This window comes from Ostrinia nubilalis, chromosome 9, assembly GCF_963855985.1.
Source record: "Ostrinia nubilalis chromosome 9, ilOstNubi1.1, whole genome shotgun sequence".
In the NCBI taxonomy this organism is placed as follows: Eukaryota; Metazoa; Arthropoda; class Insecta; order Lepidoptera; family Crambidae; genus Ostrinia; species Ostrinia nubilalis.
The window spans coordinates 15673372-15689780 of NC_087096.1; the positions used below are offsets into that span (position 1 = coordinate 15673372).

Below are 16409 nucleotides of genomic sequence, written 5' to 3' on the forward strand. Positions count from 1 at the left end.
CTACGAACCGTTGTCAAGCCGGCAATCATAATAGTAACGTTAGGCATGCCCCCTGTGATTCAACAGCAAGTACGAAGTACGAACGTCTGAGACTGAGAGCTGTCTGAGGTGTGTTCTCTGACTGCAATGTACCGCGACGCTTGAGACACATCAATGTTGTTGTTATGTTGCATAAACATATATTCTGTGACCATAGCTACCTAACACCTTATCTTGAGTTTTATAACAACTACACGGTTTATAGTTAGTGATTCCGTGAATCCCGGCGTATATTTTACCAATTAGCCGAACGACCGAACGTGTATAGCTAAGTATTGTAATCGCACCCAGTAACCATTGTCAATGAGGATAAAGATCGGTAAACGGTATGTATCGCTAGGTATGGACATATGTGGTTAAGGCCAGTGATGTCATTGGGAATTCGACGGCATTTCAGCGAGCGTTTGCGGTGGCATGTAGGTAATCTAAAATAAGTGCTGCCCGTTACTATGCGCACTGTAAAACAATTACGGCAGAACTTTCAGGCTGTTATTCTAAAAAGCTGAACAGTCGGTTGCGAGATCGGCTTTTCGTATGTAGCGACGTGTTCACTGATGTGCCCGCGCCGCTGTTGATAAGCTAGAGTAAAATACATGGTTTTTTCTTCAAAGATAGCACAGTCGCTGCACCTCGTTCTATTGTGTGACCGCGAGCTCCATGCGGCGTTGGAGAGTCACGTGCGCCGCGGTTTTATCGGTAGCTCGACGATGGTGCCGTTAAGGCACGGAGCAGCACCTCTGGTTAGCATGTCATAACGTATGCACTTTGTAGTCTTGTTAACTACATTAGGTACAAACTGTTATTGCAGCTTAAAAATAAACAGTATGAAAATATGACTTTAAGTATGACATACACACATGGGGAAAACCTCGTTTAAATGAGGATTTAAGGATAACCCCTAAAATAGATGTTTATTTTCAGAATATTATTGATATTGTCTGGCTGATGCAATGGAAAAAAGTGATCGCGATTCCATCATTATATTTATAAATGTTATTTTTGGGCTATCGGTTGATTATTTTTCCTACAATTACGTTATTGTGTTATATTTGTATTGGGCATTGTACGGTAAAAGCCACGCAATGCAGTTGATATCGGGCTTACTATATAATGTCCCTTTATTCCTGATGCTTATCATGAACTAATCGACAGCCTGTGTGTGAAGTTCTATACCAGAGTGTAACAGTGACCAAGTGCTAAAGTGGAAGCAAACATCATTCGCCGTGCTCTATGTAAGTATCCAATATTTAAATTAATTATTTTCTGCAGTTTTATACTTTTCTGTGTCCCTCCAGGGTGTGAGCGCTTCCTTTATGACTGAGCTTAATATTTTGTTTCTTTTCATTTGTAGCTACTGGATTGGGAATTGTGAGCTGGAGAAAATGAGCAGACTGGTTCTCATAATAATATTACTGCTGTTGGAGATAGGACCGGACCCCACGCTAAAGTTGCGTGACCATTCAAGAGCTGTGAGTATTTTTATAAACTCCTATCAGCGACCCATCCAAGTATAACCATTAAAATTTCTAAGCAAAGAGTTTGTCGTGTGCCCCGGCCCTCAAAGTGTCTAGTAAGCTTCAACGAAATTAATGTTAACTTTTCTATACTCAGATTACCGATCTCAAGATGTCCCATGAAAGGGACAAAGCGCCGAGTGCTTCGCGCATTTTATTTTTTATTTTTTATTTTATTTTATTGGGGTAAACAAACAGTGACAAACGAGAAATTATACAAATAAGTATACATTACAATAGTAAGTGTCCATTTGTCACCAACACCGTTTACCACAGATTTATTAAACAAAATCATTACACATTTCGTTGAGAGGTAGTGTACTTATAAATTTGTGTTGGTTCAAATAGCACTGTCCTGCAATGCGAGCAATATCATTTTTCTGAATGCACCTGGTTGAGCCGCAATAATATCGACTGAGTGAAAGCTCTCGTTATAATTTTGTACAAGACGAAACAGGGGTGATCGTTTTCCAGCATTTGTTCGTGTACGAGAAGTCTCAAACAATCGACAAGGCGCACGGCAGTGTGCTCTTGTGGGTACCTTATAACATAGTTTACCAATTAGTGGGGCGCAATCGTATCTGTTGTGACACAAGTCATATAACAATGTAGCCTCAAGTTGCATGCGTCTGTGCCTTAGACTGAGAAGATGATATTTTTCAAGAAGCTGTTGGTATGACAAGTATCTACGAGAGAATCGGTAGTGTAAAGAACGAAGGAACTTTTTTTGGATTCTTTCGAGGGCCAAAACATATTTATTATAGAAGGGATTCCAGATAGACACAGCATACTCAAGTTGTGATCGAATTAGTGTTTTATACAAAAATATATATGTAGATGGTTTTAGAAAATGTTCAGTTCTACACATTACAAAACCATACATTCTGAAGGCGTTATTAATTATATTATAAATGTGAGTATCAAGAGTTAATTTAGAATCTAGGATGATTCCTAGGTCTTTTATAGATTCAACAGATTCAAGTTGCAAACCAGATAAGCTGTATTTATAGTTATATGTTATTCTTTTTTTGGTGAATGTTATAGCTTTACATTTATTGAGACTTAATTTTAATTTATTTATGACGCAATAGTTAGAGAAGCGGTCTAGATCAGCTTGAAATCTCAAATGATCATCATCGCTCTCCACAGTGCTATAAATTTTTAGGTCATCAGCATACAAGAGGAAACTTCAAAATCTAAAACAGTGATGAACATCATTAATGAATAGAATGAACAACAGAGGTCCAAGAATAGAGCCTTGCGGCACTCCTGAAGTAATTGGAACAAACTCTGATTCATGCCCACGCACAACTACTTTCTGGGTGCGATTAGTTATATAAGATTTAAACCATCGCCAGAGATCCCCACGAATGCCGTTGTATGCGAGTTTGTCCAATAATATTTTGTGGTCGACTCTGTCGAAAGCCTTCCGGAAGTCAGTGTAGATACTATCCGTTCTTTTATTGGCGTCTATGCTCTCAAAAATATACGAAGCATAGATTAAAAGATTTGTACTAGTTGATCTACGTTTTACAAAACCGTGTTGCTGTTCAATAATAATGTTATGTAGGGAAGGGTAGATGCTATTGTGAACTAGTCTCTCAAAGACTTTCGACAGAGCGCACAGGATAGATATGGGACGATAATTCTCTACATTGCTTTTATCTTCTCCTTTGAATACTGATGAATTACTGCATTATTGAAGAAGCAGGGGTGTGCAGGAGCCGGGTTGGACTCTTCAATGGGTCAGCCTGGTTCTATGAAGTGCCATATGATACACTTTTATAATTATACGGGTCTATTTATACAGGGTGACTTTTGTATCAGTATCCAAATTTTAATATAATAATCTATGAAGCGAAAGACAAAACACGTATTTTTTATTTTTGTATCGTCCAGTACAAAAATGTCAAAATAAAGCACCCAGAAACAGTCTGAAAAAACACTTACACCGTGGTCACGGCTCACTCGCTTACGCACGCACACACGTACGCGCCTGCCCGCGCCGCATTTCATTCATTGCGATACGATTTATAAGTTGTCGATTTTCCCTTCATACTTTCACGGGCTTAGGACCGTCAAAATGCAAAAGATTTCAAAGTGGTAATTCGTTTTAATTAAACAGACTTACTAATTTATGGTAGAAAAATTAAATACCTACGACAATAATTACGCTATCAAAAAGAAAATAAAATCACCGAGAGCGGTAACACTACTTATCTTGTGTACCTATTCGGGGGTATTTATCGTTATTTTCATGTGCAATAATTGAGATTGCTTACCAAACCTACCTAACCTAACAACAAACTAACAAATTATGAGTAGTTATTTTAATGATTGCCCAAAGTGCATACATTTTTCTCCAGACAGACTTGCACGCTTTTGTACATTGTCTTTGAGTTTATTTAAAACTACAGTGTCATTTCGCACTTCGCGTCTCGTGTAGGTACTTACCTACTTGCTCGCGGATCTCGCTTCAGTTTGCCGCTAAAATCGTTCACCGGTTTGGCACTGTTGGGTTTAGTCCTTGGTTACGAAGTCGAGGTATTCCTCTGGGCCCGGTTCAAACTCTCTCCACTTAAAATGTAGCACCGAATCATTTCATAACACTCGCGCTGCGAATACATCGTTACGTTGACCGCACGACGGAACGATCGGCGCGCGCATCGATACGCGCGTCTCGTAATGGGTTGCGCGGGCGACTGATTGAAGCGCCGCGCGCCTGCGCGGCCAGGCCGGCCGGTCGAGCGTTGCCACACGTTGCCAGCTCTCCGCTCGACCAGTACCTCTAGTAGGAAAAACTTTCGAGTTCGTTTCGTTGCGTATTCAAAGTGTCATCGAAAAATTTTGTATGAAAAATTAAACAGCGCCCCCTATATTATAGCCGCCCTAGGGGGCGCTGTTTAATTTTTCATACAAAATTTTTCGATGACACTTTGAATACGCAACGAAACGAACTCGAAAGTTTTTCCTACTAGAGGTACAGCTCTCCCGCAAAACGTTTACGCGCTAAGCGCGGTAACCACACTACGTGATTAATTGGTTAGGAAAAAAATAGTTGATGTTAAAATTTGACCTACCTATTTTTTATTTAAAATGTCATCTATAAACGATACCTAATGTCAGGAAAAAATTTGGATACTGATACAAAAGTCACCCTGTATTTATAAATTTGTTAATAAAAATTATTAATAACTTCTTAGTATCATTGACGTAGAATAAGCTGACGCCACATAACGTCCAGTAGGTATCCCAACTCTCGTATATACCTGACTGCGAGCTTAGGCGACCATCGGTCTGCTAGGCTACATGTGCATCGCGACACGATAGCACAGTCGCTATCGATAGCTCATTCTATTGTGTGACCACGAACGCGTATACGCCGCAGTCTTATCGGTATAGCTCGGCGGTGCGCCCAAGACACGGTTAATCTTGTACGGCGTTTGCAAAAGGTATTGTCAAGACGGTTGCACTTTGTATTAACCGCAGGATTAACCGCATTAGGTACAAACTTTACTTCAGTTTAAAAACAAACAGTGTATGTTATAATTTATTTAATTATGACGTAAAATAATAGAGAAATTGCGTTGACGCCAGGATTTCTGGAAAAACCACTGATATAGTTGCCTATTATTACAATAATATACTGTAATTATTTCTAATGAGTGACGCAATAATAAAACCCGATCGCGATATACCCATATTTGAACATTTATTTATTAATTTAATTTCAGGATTATATCCTAAACAATTTTCCCTGAATTGCATCATTGAGCTTTGTAATTTAATTATTCCTTGTATGGCCGCTGTTATCGGCTGGCTATACTATATAAAGTCCCTGTATGCGGCATGAGTAGTAAATGAATTGGGAACTCTAGCACAAGCAAAACAGTGTTCAATCCGAACGCTCGCCGCAGGCTCGCTTCGTCGCTTCGCTCCTCGCCGCGGCTCGCTTCGTCGGATTGAACCCTGTTTTGCTTGTGCTAGTGTTCCCAATTCAGAATAAAGGACTCACCTGGTATCCAAGTGTCGAGCGCCGGTAATAAGCTATCGCATGCCGATCACCACCAACACCATTAAATAAAACCACACGCGAATGTTATTCTAACATATTAATTTTACACTTTTTCGATATCGGTTGCAATTTATAATTGACTTTCTAAGGATTTTCTTTGCTGGAGTTCGTTAAGCATCTATTGAATGACTACCATCAGTTCTAGAGGTTATTTTTTCTAAACCTGAGCAAGCTAGGTAAACCTCTGTTGAAAGTGATGGAGCAACTTTCAAAGGACTAAACACGACCAATCCACCAGTTCAGGAGACTGTTTTTTCTTAACCTGAGCAAGCTAGGTACAGCCTCGTCCAAATTAGTGGAGAAGTATGCTAGACAGTCAATTGAATTTCTAAGGATTTTCTTTGGTGGAGTTCGAACTTATCAAGCATCTACTGAATGACTACCATTAGTTCTAGAGGTTATTTTTTCTAAACCTGAGCAAGCTAGGTAAACCTCTGTTGAAAGTGACGGAGTTATCTTTCAAGCCGACAAGAACCGAATGCTTTTTATGATCCTTAGCAGATTTGTATACCTAACCACCAGTTTTTAGAGATTGTTTTTCTAAACCTGAGCAAGCTAGGTAAATCTCTGTTAAAAGTGGTGGAGATATTTTTAAAGCTGACAATTACAATGACAGTGCATAGATCCAACAAACAAAATCAATAGTAGTCTACAAAAATGTATTTAAGTAGGAAGGTCTACTTACCCACACATGACGAACCAGAAAAATAAAAATTAAAACGATCCGAATTTAAAAGCGTCAGAAAACTTGGTGCACTCAAAAATCATGATTTTAATAACACGAAGCGTTACCTACCTACTAGATTTAGTTTTAATTTAAACTATAATATTTTACTATTAATTCAAGTACATAATATGTTCACGACAATAAATCGAACGAACCGATGTTTACGCGGCGGAGTGCGAGGTTCACTTGCGAAAGCTAACAGTATGAACCATGATGACTAGGGTGGGTTCACATGATTGCAATAGTGACTATTTTTATTAATATGTAACTCCATTATTGTTTATTACGAATGGCTCAAAAGGAATAATTTTCTTGTTAATTAAAATTGTTCGAAAGACAATGGGATAGAGATGGCGATCTAAGATCGATTAATCGAATAATTTTTCGGGAAAATAAGATCGATTTTTTAAATCGATATGTAGCACTGGATCGATTCAGTGAATCGATATTTAACCCAGGAAAATCTAAATGCTATTTTATATAGATAAAGAATGGATTGTTAGAAAAAAATGCAATATTATTAAATTCTCTGAACTAAAAGAACCCTGATTACACTAATTAGTGATAACTTATTTCATAATAAGTATTATTCATAAAATTCATTTATAAATTATTCATTGGAAACGCAAACTTGAAAAAAAAGAAAAAGAAAACGATATTTTAGGAATCGATCTTTTAGACCTCGATATTTTGTGAATCGATACATCAGGTTTCGATTCCAAACGATTTAAAAATCGATCTTTTTCGGAAAGAATCGCCATCCCTACAATGGGATACATTTGGAAATATGACATCACTTTTATTATAATACACATTTTGATGGAACATCTTCACAGACAAATAATATGATCGATAAAATAATAATAAACCTATTATATCTGATTCAACCACATTTTAGTTACCTAAAAACTAAACACATATTCAAACATCGCATTTGTTACATGTAAACCCACCTTTATCTCTATCGCAAGAAATTAATTTGAATCGGTATCAAATGACATCCTGCACATAGGTATTGTAACTGCGCAGCTTTGCGCGCAAGCACATGACACGTTCTCACACTATTTTGCTATGTCGGCGTTTCGGCTACCTACAATGTTATGAGAATATTAAATTTAAGACTTATGTGTCCATCATAAGATGAACTCTTATTATTTCAGCTGTTGGCTTTGTACGGGTCAGCTTACATTGGAAATGTTCTTAGAGCTTGAATCTATGTATCATTCTGTGCAATGAATATCTTATAGGGTTAGTGGTTTAAGGGTATAGCGGATTCGATTCCCAGTCGGTAAAACTGGGATACTTTATTTTAATAACTCTGATTATGATGATACAACTAAAGCAAATGATTTTTATGTAGATTTACCTATAATATATTTATTTACGTGATCTGAAGAAATATCAACCTACATTTTAATGGTGTAGATGATTAATTATCCTCAAGAATTAATCTTGCACACTTACTTACTTATTTTTATACATATAATGTTATGAAATATCATGGTTAGGTAATTAGTTTATCTCCAACATACAATACGTGTATTTTTTAAATAATGTTGAATAGTGAAGCTACTTTGATACTGAGTTTAACTACCACTCCTAATGCGCTACTAGTTTAGTAAATGTGTTAGGGTTGTTCCGCTGGTGAAAGTGAAAGTATCTATATTTACAGATGTATGTGATAGTAATATTTGTATTTTCATTGAGATTTCAAAGTTAGTTCTGATATTACACCCAGGCTTTATTCGTTTTTGTAATTGTATGATTAGACATAAATATTTAGATGTTTAATGTCAATAACTGCACTACTCCATCGTAAATTAATTTAAAATAAGTATACATAATACAGCACATGCCTCTTTGCTCGTAATGGAATCAACATAATATAAACACAATCTTGCAAAACATTATGGGATTATGGGTGACAGCCCTAATAATAACGAACGTGATTCGTGCTGTTTTAGATGCTACAAAAATCAGTCTACAGTAAAAATGAAATTTGATCATTATGTTATTTTCCCATGAACATAGAAATGCAAGCAGTGCATTTACACACATTTCCAACATGTGTGTTTTACGTGCTTCTTTTGCTTGTGTGTCATCATGAAATTAAGTATAAATAAGTTTCATGAAGTCTTTCCATCAATCGAGTCTCCTCTGTTGACGAACACTCAAGTAGTGCCTAACTGCTCATCGTGCTCCTCGTGCTCATCGTGCTTCTCGTGCTCCTCGTGCTGCTTACTCACTTCGCAAAATGTTCGTAAGTTTCCTTTGTGATTATTAAGTGATTAGATAGTTATTTGTTGTATTGCACTAAGTTTTTTGTTATGTAGTTGACATGGATTTGAAATGGGTTCGATTCCCGCCGGCACAAAAACTCGATTCTAGTTCAGCTTATAGTCATGATTTCTGTCTAACTAAGAATTAGTGTTGTACTCAATAAAGATTAAAACCAAAAAGTAACAAAAAAAATGTTTTTAGGTCACAATCAGATAATAAACGGGTGGCATCCTGGGACTCTGAGTCTGAGCCCTCGGACTTCGGAGAACAGCCTCCACCACAGTAAGTAAATACCTATACTATCTTTATTACTACACAGTACATACTATAATTTCAAATGCTCAGGAAGTGTTTGTAGGAAAGTAACAGTTAGGATCTGAGATAATGATTACAAGTACCTAGTATGCCTTTCTATAAGTATAGTAATTTTTGTGGGTTGTGTATTTTTAATGTCACATCTAATTGTGATATAACATTGGAAATTACGATTGTTAATAATTTATTTTGTATTTAAATTGCAGACCCGCAAAGAAGGCGAAAAAATCAGCCAAGGCGGAAACACCTTCGGCCACCTCTAAATCAAAGAAAAAGACGTCCACTAGGTATGTATTAAATTTTTTTTAAATATTCATTTGTCGGCCGTTTGGTGTAGTGGTTCGGAACGGACTACTATTCCGGAGGTAGCGGGTTCGATTCCCGCACAGTACAAACATTTGTGTGCATGAACATAATTGTTTGTATTGGACTGGGTGTTTTCTATGTATAATAAGATAAGTATGTATTTACAAAAAAGTATTTAAGTATGTTTATATCCGTTGTCTAGTACCCATGGTACAAGCTTTGCTTAGTTTGGGACTAGAAGCGCAGTGTAAAATGTCTAAGGATATTTATTATTATTAGTATTATTTGACATACATTTCAAACTGTGGGTCCTATATTGTTTTCCTGAACTTATTATAATTTAAACTTTGATCATTTCAGTGGCACAACCAAGTCTGCGAAATCGCTTTCGAGCGAATTATTCGGCGACGACTCCGACGGACCGTGCCCCGAGCCAGTCCCGAAAGCGTCGCCGCTGTGGTCGTCCCTGGCCCGCAGAGTCGCTGATGGCGTGACGCGCCAGGTCGAGCTGGTCGAAGAGGGGGAGATCTTCTTCGATGTCAAGGTGTTTAACAACTGCGACATCATCGACCTGGATCCTCGTCAGCGGGCTGAAAAGTGGACTGCACAGTTGCGCTTGAGGGTGAAGCCCAACGATCCGCTCTGGGTGCAATTAAAAAAAATTGCAAGGGACGCAAAGCGGCGGTTCCACAAGGACCCAATATTTTATAAGAACAAATAGTGAGTTAAAGTGATTTTTTTAATCTTTAGAAGTAGGTGTCTATTTTAGTTTTAAGATAATTAATTTGTAAGTTTTTAATTATACTTTTATTCAACTTATAATATTTTTGTGTCTTAATTACTTGTCTTTATCCAATTTGTCACTCTTTCAACATGGGTAAAACTATTTACTGTTCAATTTGTGAAGAGTCTGTTAAAAGTAAAGCCTTCCCAGGTCACTTGCGTAGCACTAAACATAAAAATAACTGTGCAGTACAGTTTGATACAGGCATTGAAAAAATCAGTTCAGCATTTCGGAACCGCATAGCTTCTTATCGTATACGCGCAGAGCGCGAGCGTCAAGCGGATGATGATAGCGCTGTAGCTGCTACTTGCCCAAGGCAGTTCTTGCTTAGCATTGCTTCAAAGTTGAAAAGACTTATTGACTCTGCGTTAGCTAATCATGTTAACGTGAAAATAAACTTTGAACTATTTGTTAAAGTAATTCTACCTAAAGATGATTCCATGGAAATAAAGTCATTTGCAACAGAAAATATTGCCATACATCAAAACTATATTTTTAATGATTTCTTGGAGATTGTTTCTGAAATTCTTTGTAAAAAGATAGATGAATTCCAGGAAAAGGGAAGTGGGTGGTCTCTTTTAGAAATTCAGTATCTTGAAACGAACATTAATAGGTATTCGCCTTTAAAAGGGTCATGCTATATTAAATTGCCAAAAACGATTAGTTCGAAACGGGCATGTGTAAACATCAAAAATAATGATGAATATTGTTTCGCATGGACTGTAATGGCTGCGTTGTACCCAGCAAAAAAGAATGGTTTTCGAGTGTCTTCGTATCCTCACTTCAGTACTATATTAAATTTAAGTAATATGTCCTTCCCTGTTTCATTTAAAGACATAAAGATATTTGAAAAGAATAACGAAAATATCAGTGTTAATGTCTATGGTTTGGATAGTAAAAACAATATTACGGGCCCATTATACAAAACCAAACTAAGAAAAAAGTACCACGTTAACATGCTTTTGTTGCAAGATGGTTGTAAATCGCATTATTGTCACATAAAGGATCTTCCTAAATTGATAAGAAAGCAAGTTACTAAACATCATGGGAAGATTTACTTTTGCGATGATTGCTTGCTATTTTTTAAATCAAATTTACAATATGAGAAGCATGAGTGTGGAGGGGTCACGACTGTTCTTCCAGATAAAGGGTCTGTAGTTCAGTTTAAAAATTTTCAATGTAAACAATTCATACCTTTTGTAATATACGCTGATTTCGAAACGTTGCTCCAACCATGCAACGAAACTCAAGGGCATCACACAACGAATACACAACGACATATTCCAGCTGCGTTTGCATATTACATTGTCTGTAATTATGATAGTAGTCTTAATCGTTTAGTAAGTTATCGTGGCCCTGATTGTGCATCAAAGTTTGTTGATTATTTACAGAGGGACATAAAAAAAGTTTTCAGCATCATTAAATCGGCTTCCGAGGATCCTGTGCCTATTATTTTTGACGGTGACGATTTATACAAATTTGACAGCGCGGAGTATTGTTACTTATGTTCAAATTTGTTAATTGGTGATAAAGTGAGAGATCACTGTCACTTCACAGGTACCTATAGAGGCGCCGCTCACTCGTTTTGTAATCTTAAGTTTCAAATCCCAAAATTCGTTCCAATTTTTTTTCACAATTTGTCAGGCTATGACTGCCATTTGTTCATTCGGGAGCTAAGCCGTATTCCCGGGTCCATCAAAGTAATTCCAAAAAGTAAGGAAAATTACATCTCCTTTACTAAGTTTATTCCTCTTTCAGACGATACTTTTGTTGCAGCAAGATTTGTTGATACATTTAAATTTATGGGCACCAGTTTAGAACAGTTGGCTAATAATCTTAACCATGCTGACTTCACACATTTACATAAAATTTGTCTAAATGAACATCAATTTGCATTATTGCGTAGAAAAGGTATTTATCCTTATGAATATATGTCTAACTGGACTGTTTATGATGAAACGAGCTTGCCGTCAATAGACGATTTTTATAGCAGTCTTACGGGCGAATCCATAAGTACATCTGATTACGAACATGCCCTTAAAGTCTGGAAAGCGTTTAAAATTAAAAACTTAGGAATGTATACAGATTTATACGTGAAAAGTGATGTTTTATTACTAGCTGATATATTCGAAAAGTTTCGGCTTACTTGTAAAAGTAACTATGATTTAGATCCTGCTTTCTATCTTACTGCACCAAGTCTCAGCTTTGATGCTATACTTTTGAAAACAAATGTCAAGTTAGAACTTCTATCTGACTTAGATATAATTCGTATGATACAAAGTGGTATTCGAGGGGGTATTTGTTTGTGTTCTCAAAGATACGCAAAATCGAATAACAAATATCAGTCTGATTTTGATTCAAGTCAACCTCAAAATTATTTGATGTATTTAGATTGCAATAACCGGACATGCCATGTGTAGTTACTTGCCATACGCAGATTTTAAGTTTTTGAGTAAAGAAGAGTGTAATCAGCTTGACATAGTTAATGTTCCCGACAATAGCGATTACGGGTATATTTTGGAAGTAGATATCGATTATCCTGAAAGCTTGCATGACTTGCATAACAACCTTCCATTTTGTGCACAAAATTATGTTCCACTAGGCTCAAAGCATAAGAAACTTATACCTAACTTGTTCAATAAACATAATTATGTCATTCATTATGTTCATTTAAAAATATGCATCAAACACGGATTGGTACTTAAGAAAATTCATAAAGCTATAACATTCAAGCAGAGCCCGTATTTAAAAATATACATTGATTTAAATACGGAGCTTAGACAGAAATCAACATCTGCTTTTGAGCAAGATTTTTTTAAACTGTTAAATAACAGTATTTTTGGAAAGACATTAGAAGATACAGAACGCAGAGTTGATGTAAAGCTTGTCAGTACATGGCATGATGAGCGCAATGTAACTAACAAATGTCATTCCGCCGAACAATTGATTGCCCGTCCTAATTTTCATAGTGCAACAGTGTTTGATGAAAACTTAGTTGCGATACAATTACAACGTGAGAAGGTTATTTTAAATAAGCCCATTTACATAGGGTTTTCAGTGTTAGAGTTATCAAAAAGTCACATGTATGACTTTCATTATTCTGTAATGAAAAACTTTTACAAAGAAAAAATATCTTTGTGTTACACGGACACTGATAGTTTACTATATGATATACACACAGATGATTTTTATCGAGATTTGAAAGAAAATTTCGCGATCTATTTTGATACAAGCAATTATGTTGATAACAACTGTTACAATATCATCCCAAAGAACAAAAAGGTGCCTGGATTATTTAAAGACGAATTAGGTGGACAATTATTGTTAGAGTTTGTAGGGTTACGATCAAAATTGTACAGCATAAAAACTGACAATTATGAAATCAAAAAGGCAAAAGGGGTAAAAAAACCTGTGACCAAGAAATTAAACTTTTCAGATTATGTAAAAGTTCTTTCAACAGGAACAGACCTTAGAGGCAAAAATGTGCTTTTTAAAACAATCAAGCACCAAATTTATACAAGAGAACAAAATAAAATAGCACTTTCAAAGAAAGATGACAAACGCTTTATTATGGATAATAATATCGCCACTAAGTCGTGGGGACATTATTCTATAACTTTTTGATGCTGTATGCTTATTTATTAGTACCTACTTTATTTGTTAGTTTTATCATAGTTATGGATAGATAAGGATTGTTAGATAAATATCGCGTTAGAATATTAGTAATATAAATAGAAGTAAGTTTTAGTTATGTATTGTAGATAAACATTTTTGTCCTATTTTGTAAATAATGTAATAGGTATATGGGTGACAATTATTAATAAATTACATTTCAGTATTCTCATGTTTCATTGCATACCTTTTTCTTATTTAGTTTCTTGTTAAATGCAAGTTCTGACTTGTTTCAATTTGTGCTAAATAGATCACATTTTTTATCGTTTCTGAACATCGATCAGATTGCATACATGGAAACATGCACGCTTGCTTGATACAAGTTTCAACAGGTTTTTGTTCACACTAAGTCTCGCACCTGAGATAGGTCAGATTGCAGTTGCATGTCAGCACAATGTTTACGCTATGTCCTATTAAATTGCTCAAAGTGAGAGTCATTACCACATCGATATTCACAGCGAGCAGTCATCTTAAGTTTTTGTTACAAATAATAATTCAAGATGTCGTCCACGTTAGTAAACGTTGGTAGTCCTGATTGGACTCCGATTTATTTTGCTGAAGATTGTCACCCGTTACCAAACTTGCCGGCACAAGAAAATATTAAGAAGAAATGAGGAATTTCAAAATCCAGGAAGAGTGCACAGAATTTGGACAAGAAGTTGAAGATGGCGTCAACATCTTTCGTTAAAGTGAAGCATGAAAAAGAAGGACGACAGCTCATAAAAATAAAGATTTTTGACTTGACTACTTCTCCGGAGGCGATCGAGGATGATTCAAGAGACGGAGATGTAATCACTAGTGCTCAATACATTGTGACAAGTGTGGTGGACAATATCCTTCATGAAACGGAGGAACTTGTATCAAAAATATCTCGGAAACTTGGAGGAAGTGAATATTAGTTTTGTGATTTCTATTTTTGTTTTTTCTTATTATCTTAAAAGTAAAATGTTAGTTTTAGATATGGGCTACTATGTAAATGATAATTTTATTATAATTATTGTGTAATATATTTGTAAGTAAATAAAAGTTTGTAACTAGGTAATTATTATAATAAAAATAAAACATATTTACCTCAATCTTGGGTTTTCATTTTACTGTGTAGATATTTTTGCATTTTAAGTTATAAGGTTCTTGTTAATATTTTTAAGGATGAGTATCTACAATTAATTGTAATAAACCTCAGATCCTTAAAATGCAACAATTTCTAAGATGTTAAAAAAATAAAAAAGTTATTTGAATCATTAATATTTATTAATTAGAAAATATTTATAATCACAATATTAAATTAACATAAAAACTATTATTAAACTACATACAATTTTAAATCTACATTAACATTTTATTTAATTTTTCTTTTTAAATTAATTCACAGTAATCTTTTTCTGTACACACCATTTTCTTATACACACAACATTTTTTAAAGCACAATATTGTGAATTAGTATGAGTAAAACAGTTATAACACTTAAAATTCATACAGTACATTTCACTCAGGGTATTTAAATTAGGAATACCCTTATTGCTTATATCTGTAACATAATTATGGCCACACAATTCCTGCATCCATTTTACTTTTTCTTCACCCTTTACAATTATATGATAGTCTTTTAAAAAATGTTTTACTATTCTTTTAAATTCTCTATAGTCTATAAGACCTTCCCGCCAAAGGAGGTGTCTGTGTTTTTCAAGCCAACAAACCATTTTCTTTTCTTTGTATGTTAAAGCAGAAAAGGGATACGGTGGTTTTACTAAAAAAAATTGGGTATTGTGTTCCGTAGCTGTAGCCAATTCTTTTACAATAAAATCATTATGCATATTTTTGAATCCTTGTAAATCCACATAAATAATTTCTCTGCTCATGATACCTTTTTTATAATATTACTTAGGGGTTTATACTCAAATATACAGTCATTTAATATCAAACAATAAGCCGCAGTCTGATCAGGTATTTCTTGATCGCTTTCTATTTCAACTCTCACGTCTATGGAACCTTTTAACGTTTCGTGTTGTCGAGAACAGTCAATCACAAATAACGGAGCAATATCTTTAAACTTTTTGAGAGACAACAAAGGCTCGGCACGACGTCCGTAATATGACTGTTGAAACCTTGAATATTGCTCATATAATAAAGCATACCTATCGCTTGAAAAACTGACGTTTAAACTTTCGTAGGGATAATACAAAGAATTTAAATAAACTTTTACATCGCGTATATTACAATGGTCAAATTCTGACATGGACTTTTCTGGTTTATGCTTGCGGGCAGTTTGTAACGCAATAATAACAAATCGAGGCTTGTCGATTTGCGAAGATGTTTTGATTGACCATGTGTGTTTACGTGTCTTAGGTAGCAGAGGATATTCATACAAATCCCAATTTCTAAATGCTAGCGTTATAGAACGATCTTTCTCTAAATGTTTCAATAAATTAATTCTTTCCCGATCAGAAACTTTGACGTGAGGGACTCTCCAAACAATTTTATCTATTAATATGTCATCTACAACTTCGTCATTCTTCAACTGTACAGCATTGAGATTCGTATTACTTCTTAGTAACACTAATTCATGTTTACAGTTTAAAATGATTTTTTCATAATCTTCAGCGAATCCTAAAATTTTATTCAAAGGTATAGAAACCGAAAACGCACCATCATGAACATCTATACCGGTATCTGACCAACCCCAAACTCTTGCAGTTT

At 35.4% G+C, this 16409-nt stretch overlaps 1 protein-coding gene across 1 annotated transcript; it reads left to right on the forward strand.

Annotated features, from left to right (window-relative positions):
* The first annotated feature begins 8224 nt into the window (after positions 1–8224).
* LOC135074776 (uncharacterized) lies at positions 8225–9977 on the forward strand. Its single transcript, XM_063969159.1, has 4 exons — positions 8225–8611; positions 8837–8917; positions 9157–9237; positions 9617–9977. Coding segments are annotated over exons 1-4 (525 nt in total). The 5' UTR covers positions 8225–8609.
* The last annotated feature ends 6432 nt before the right edge of the window (positions 9978–16409 follow it).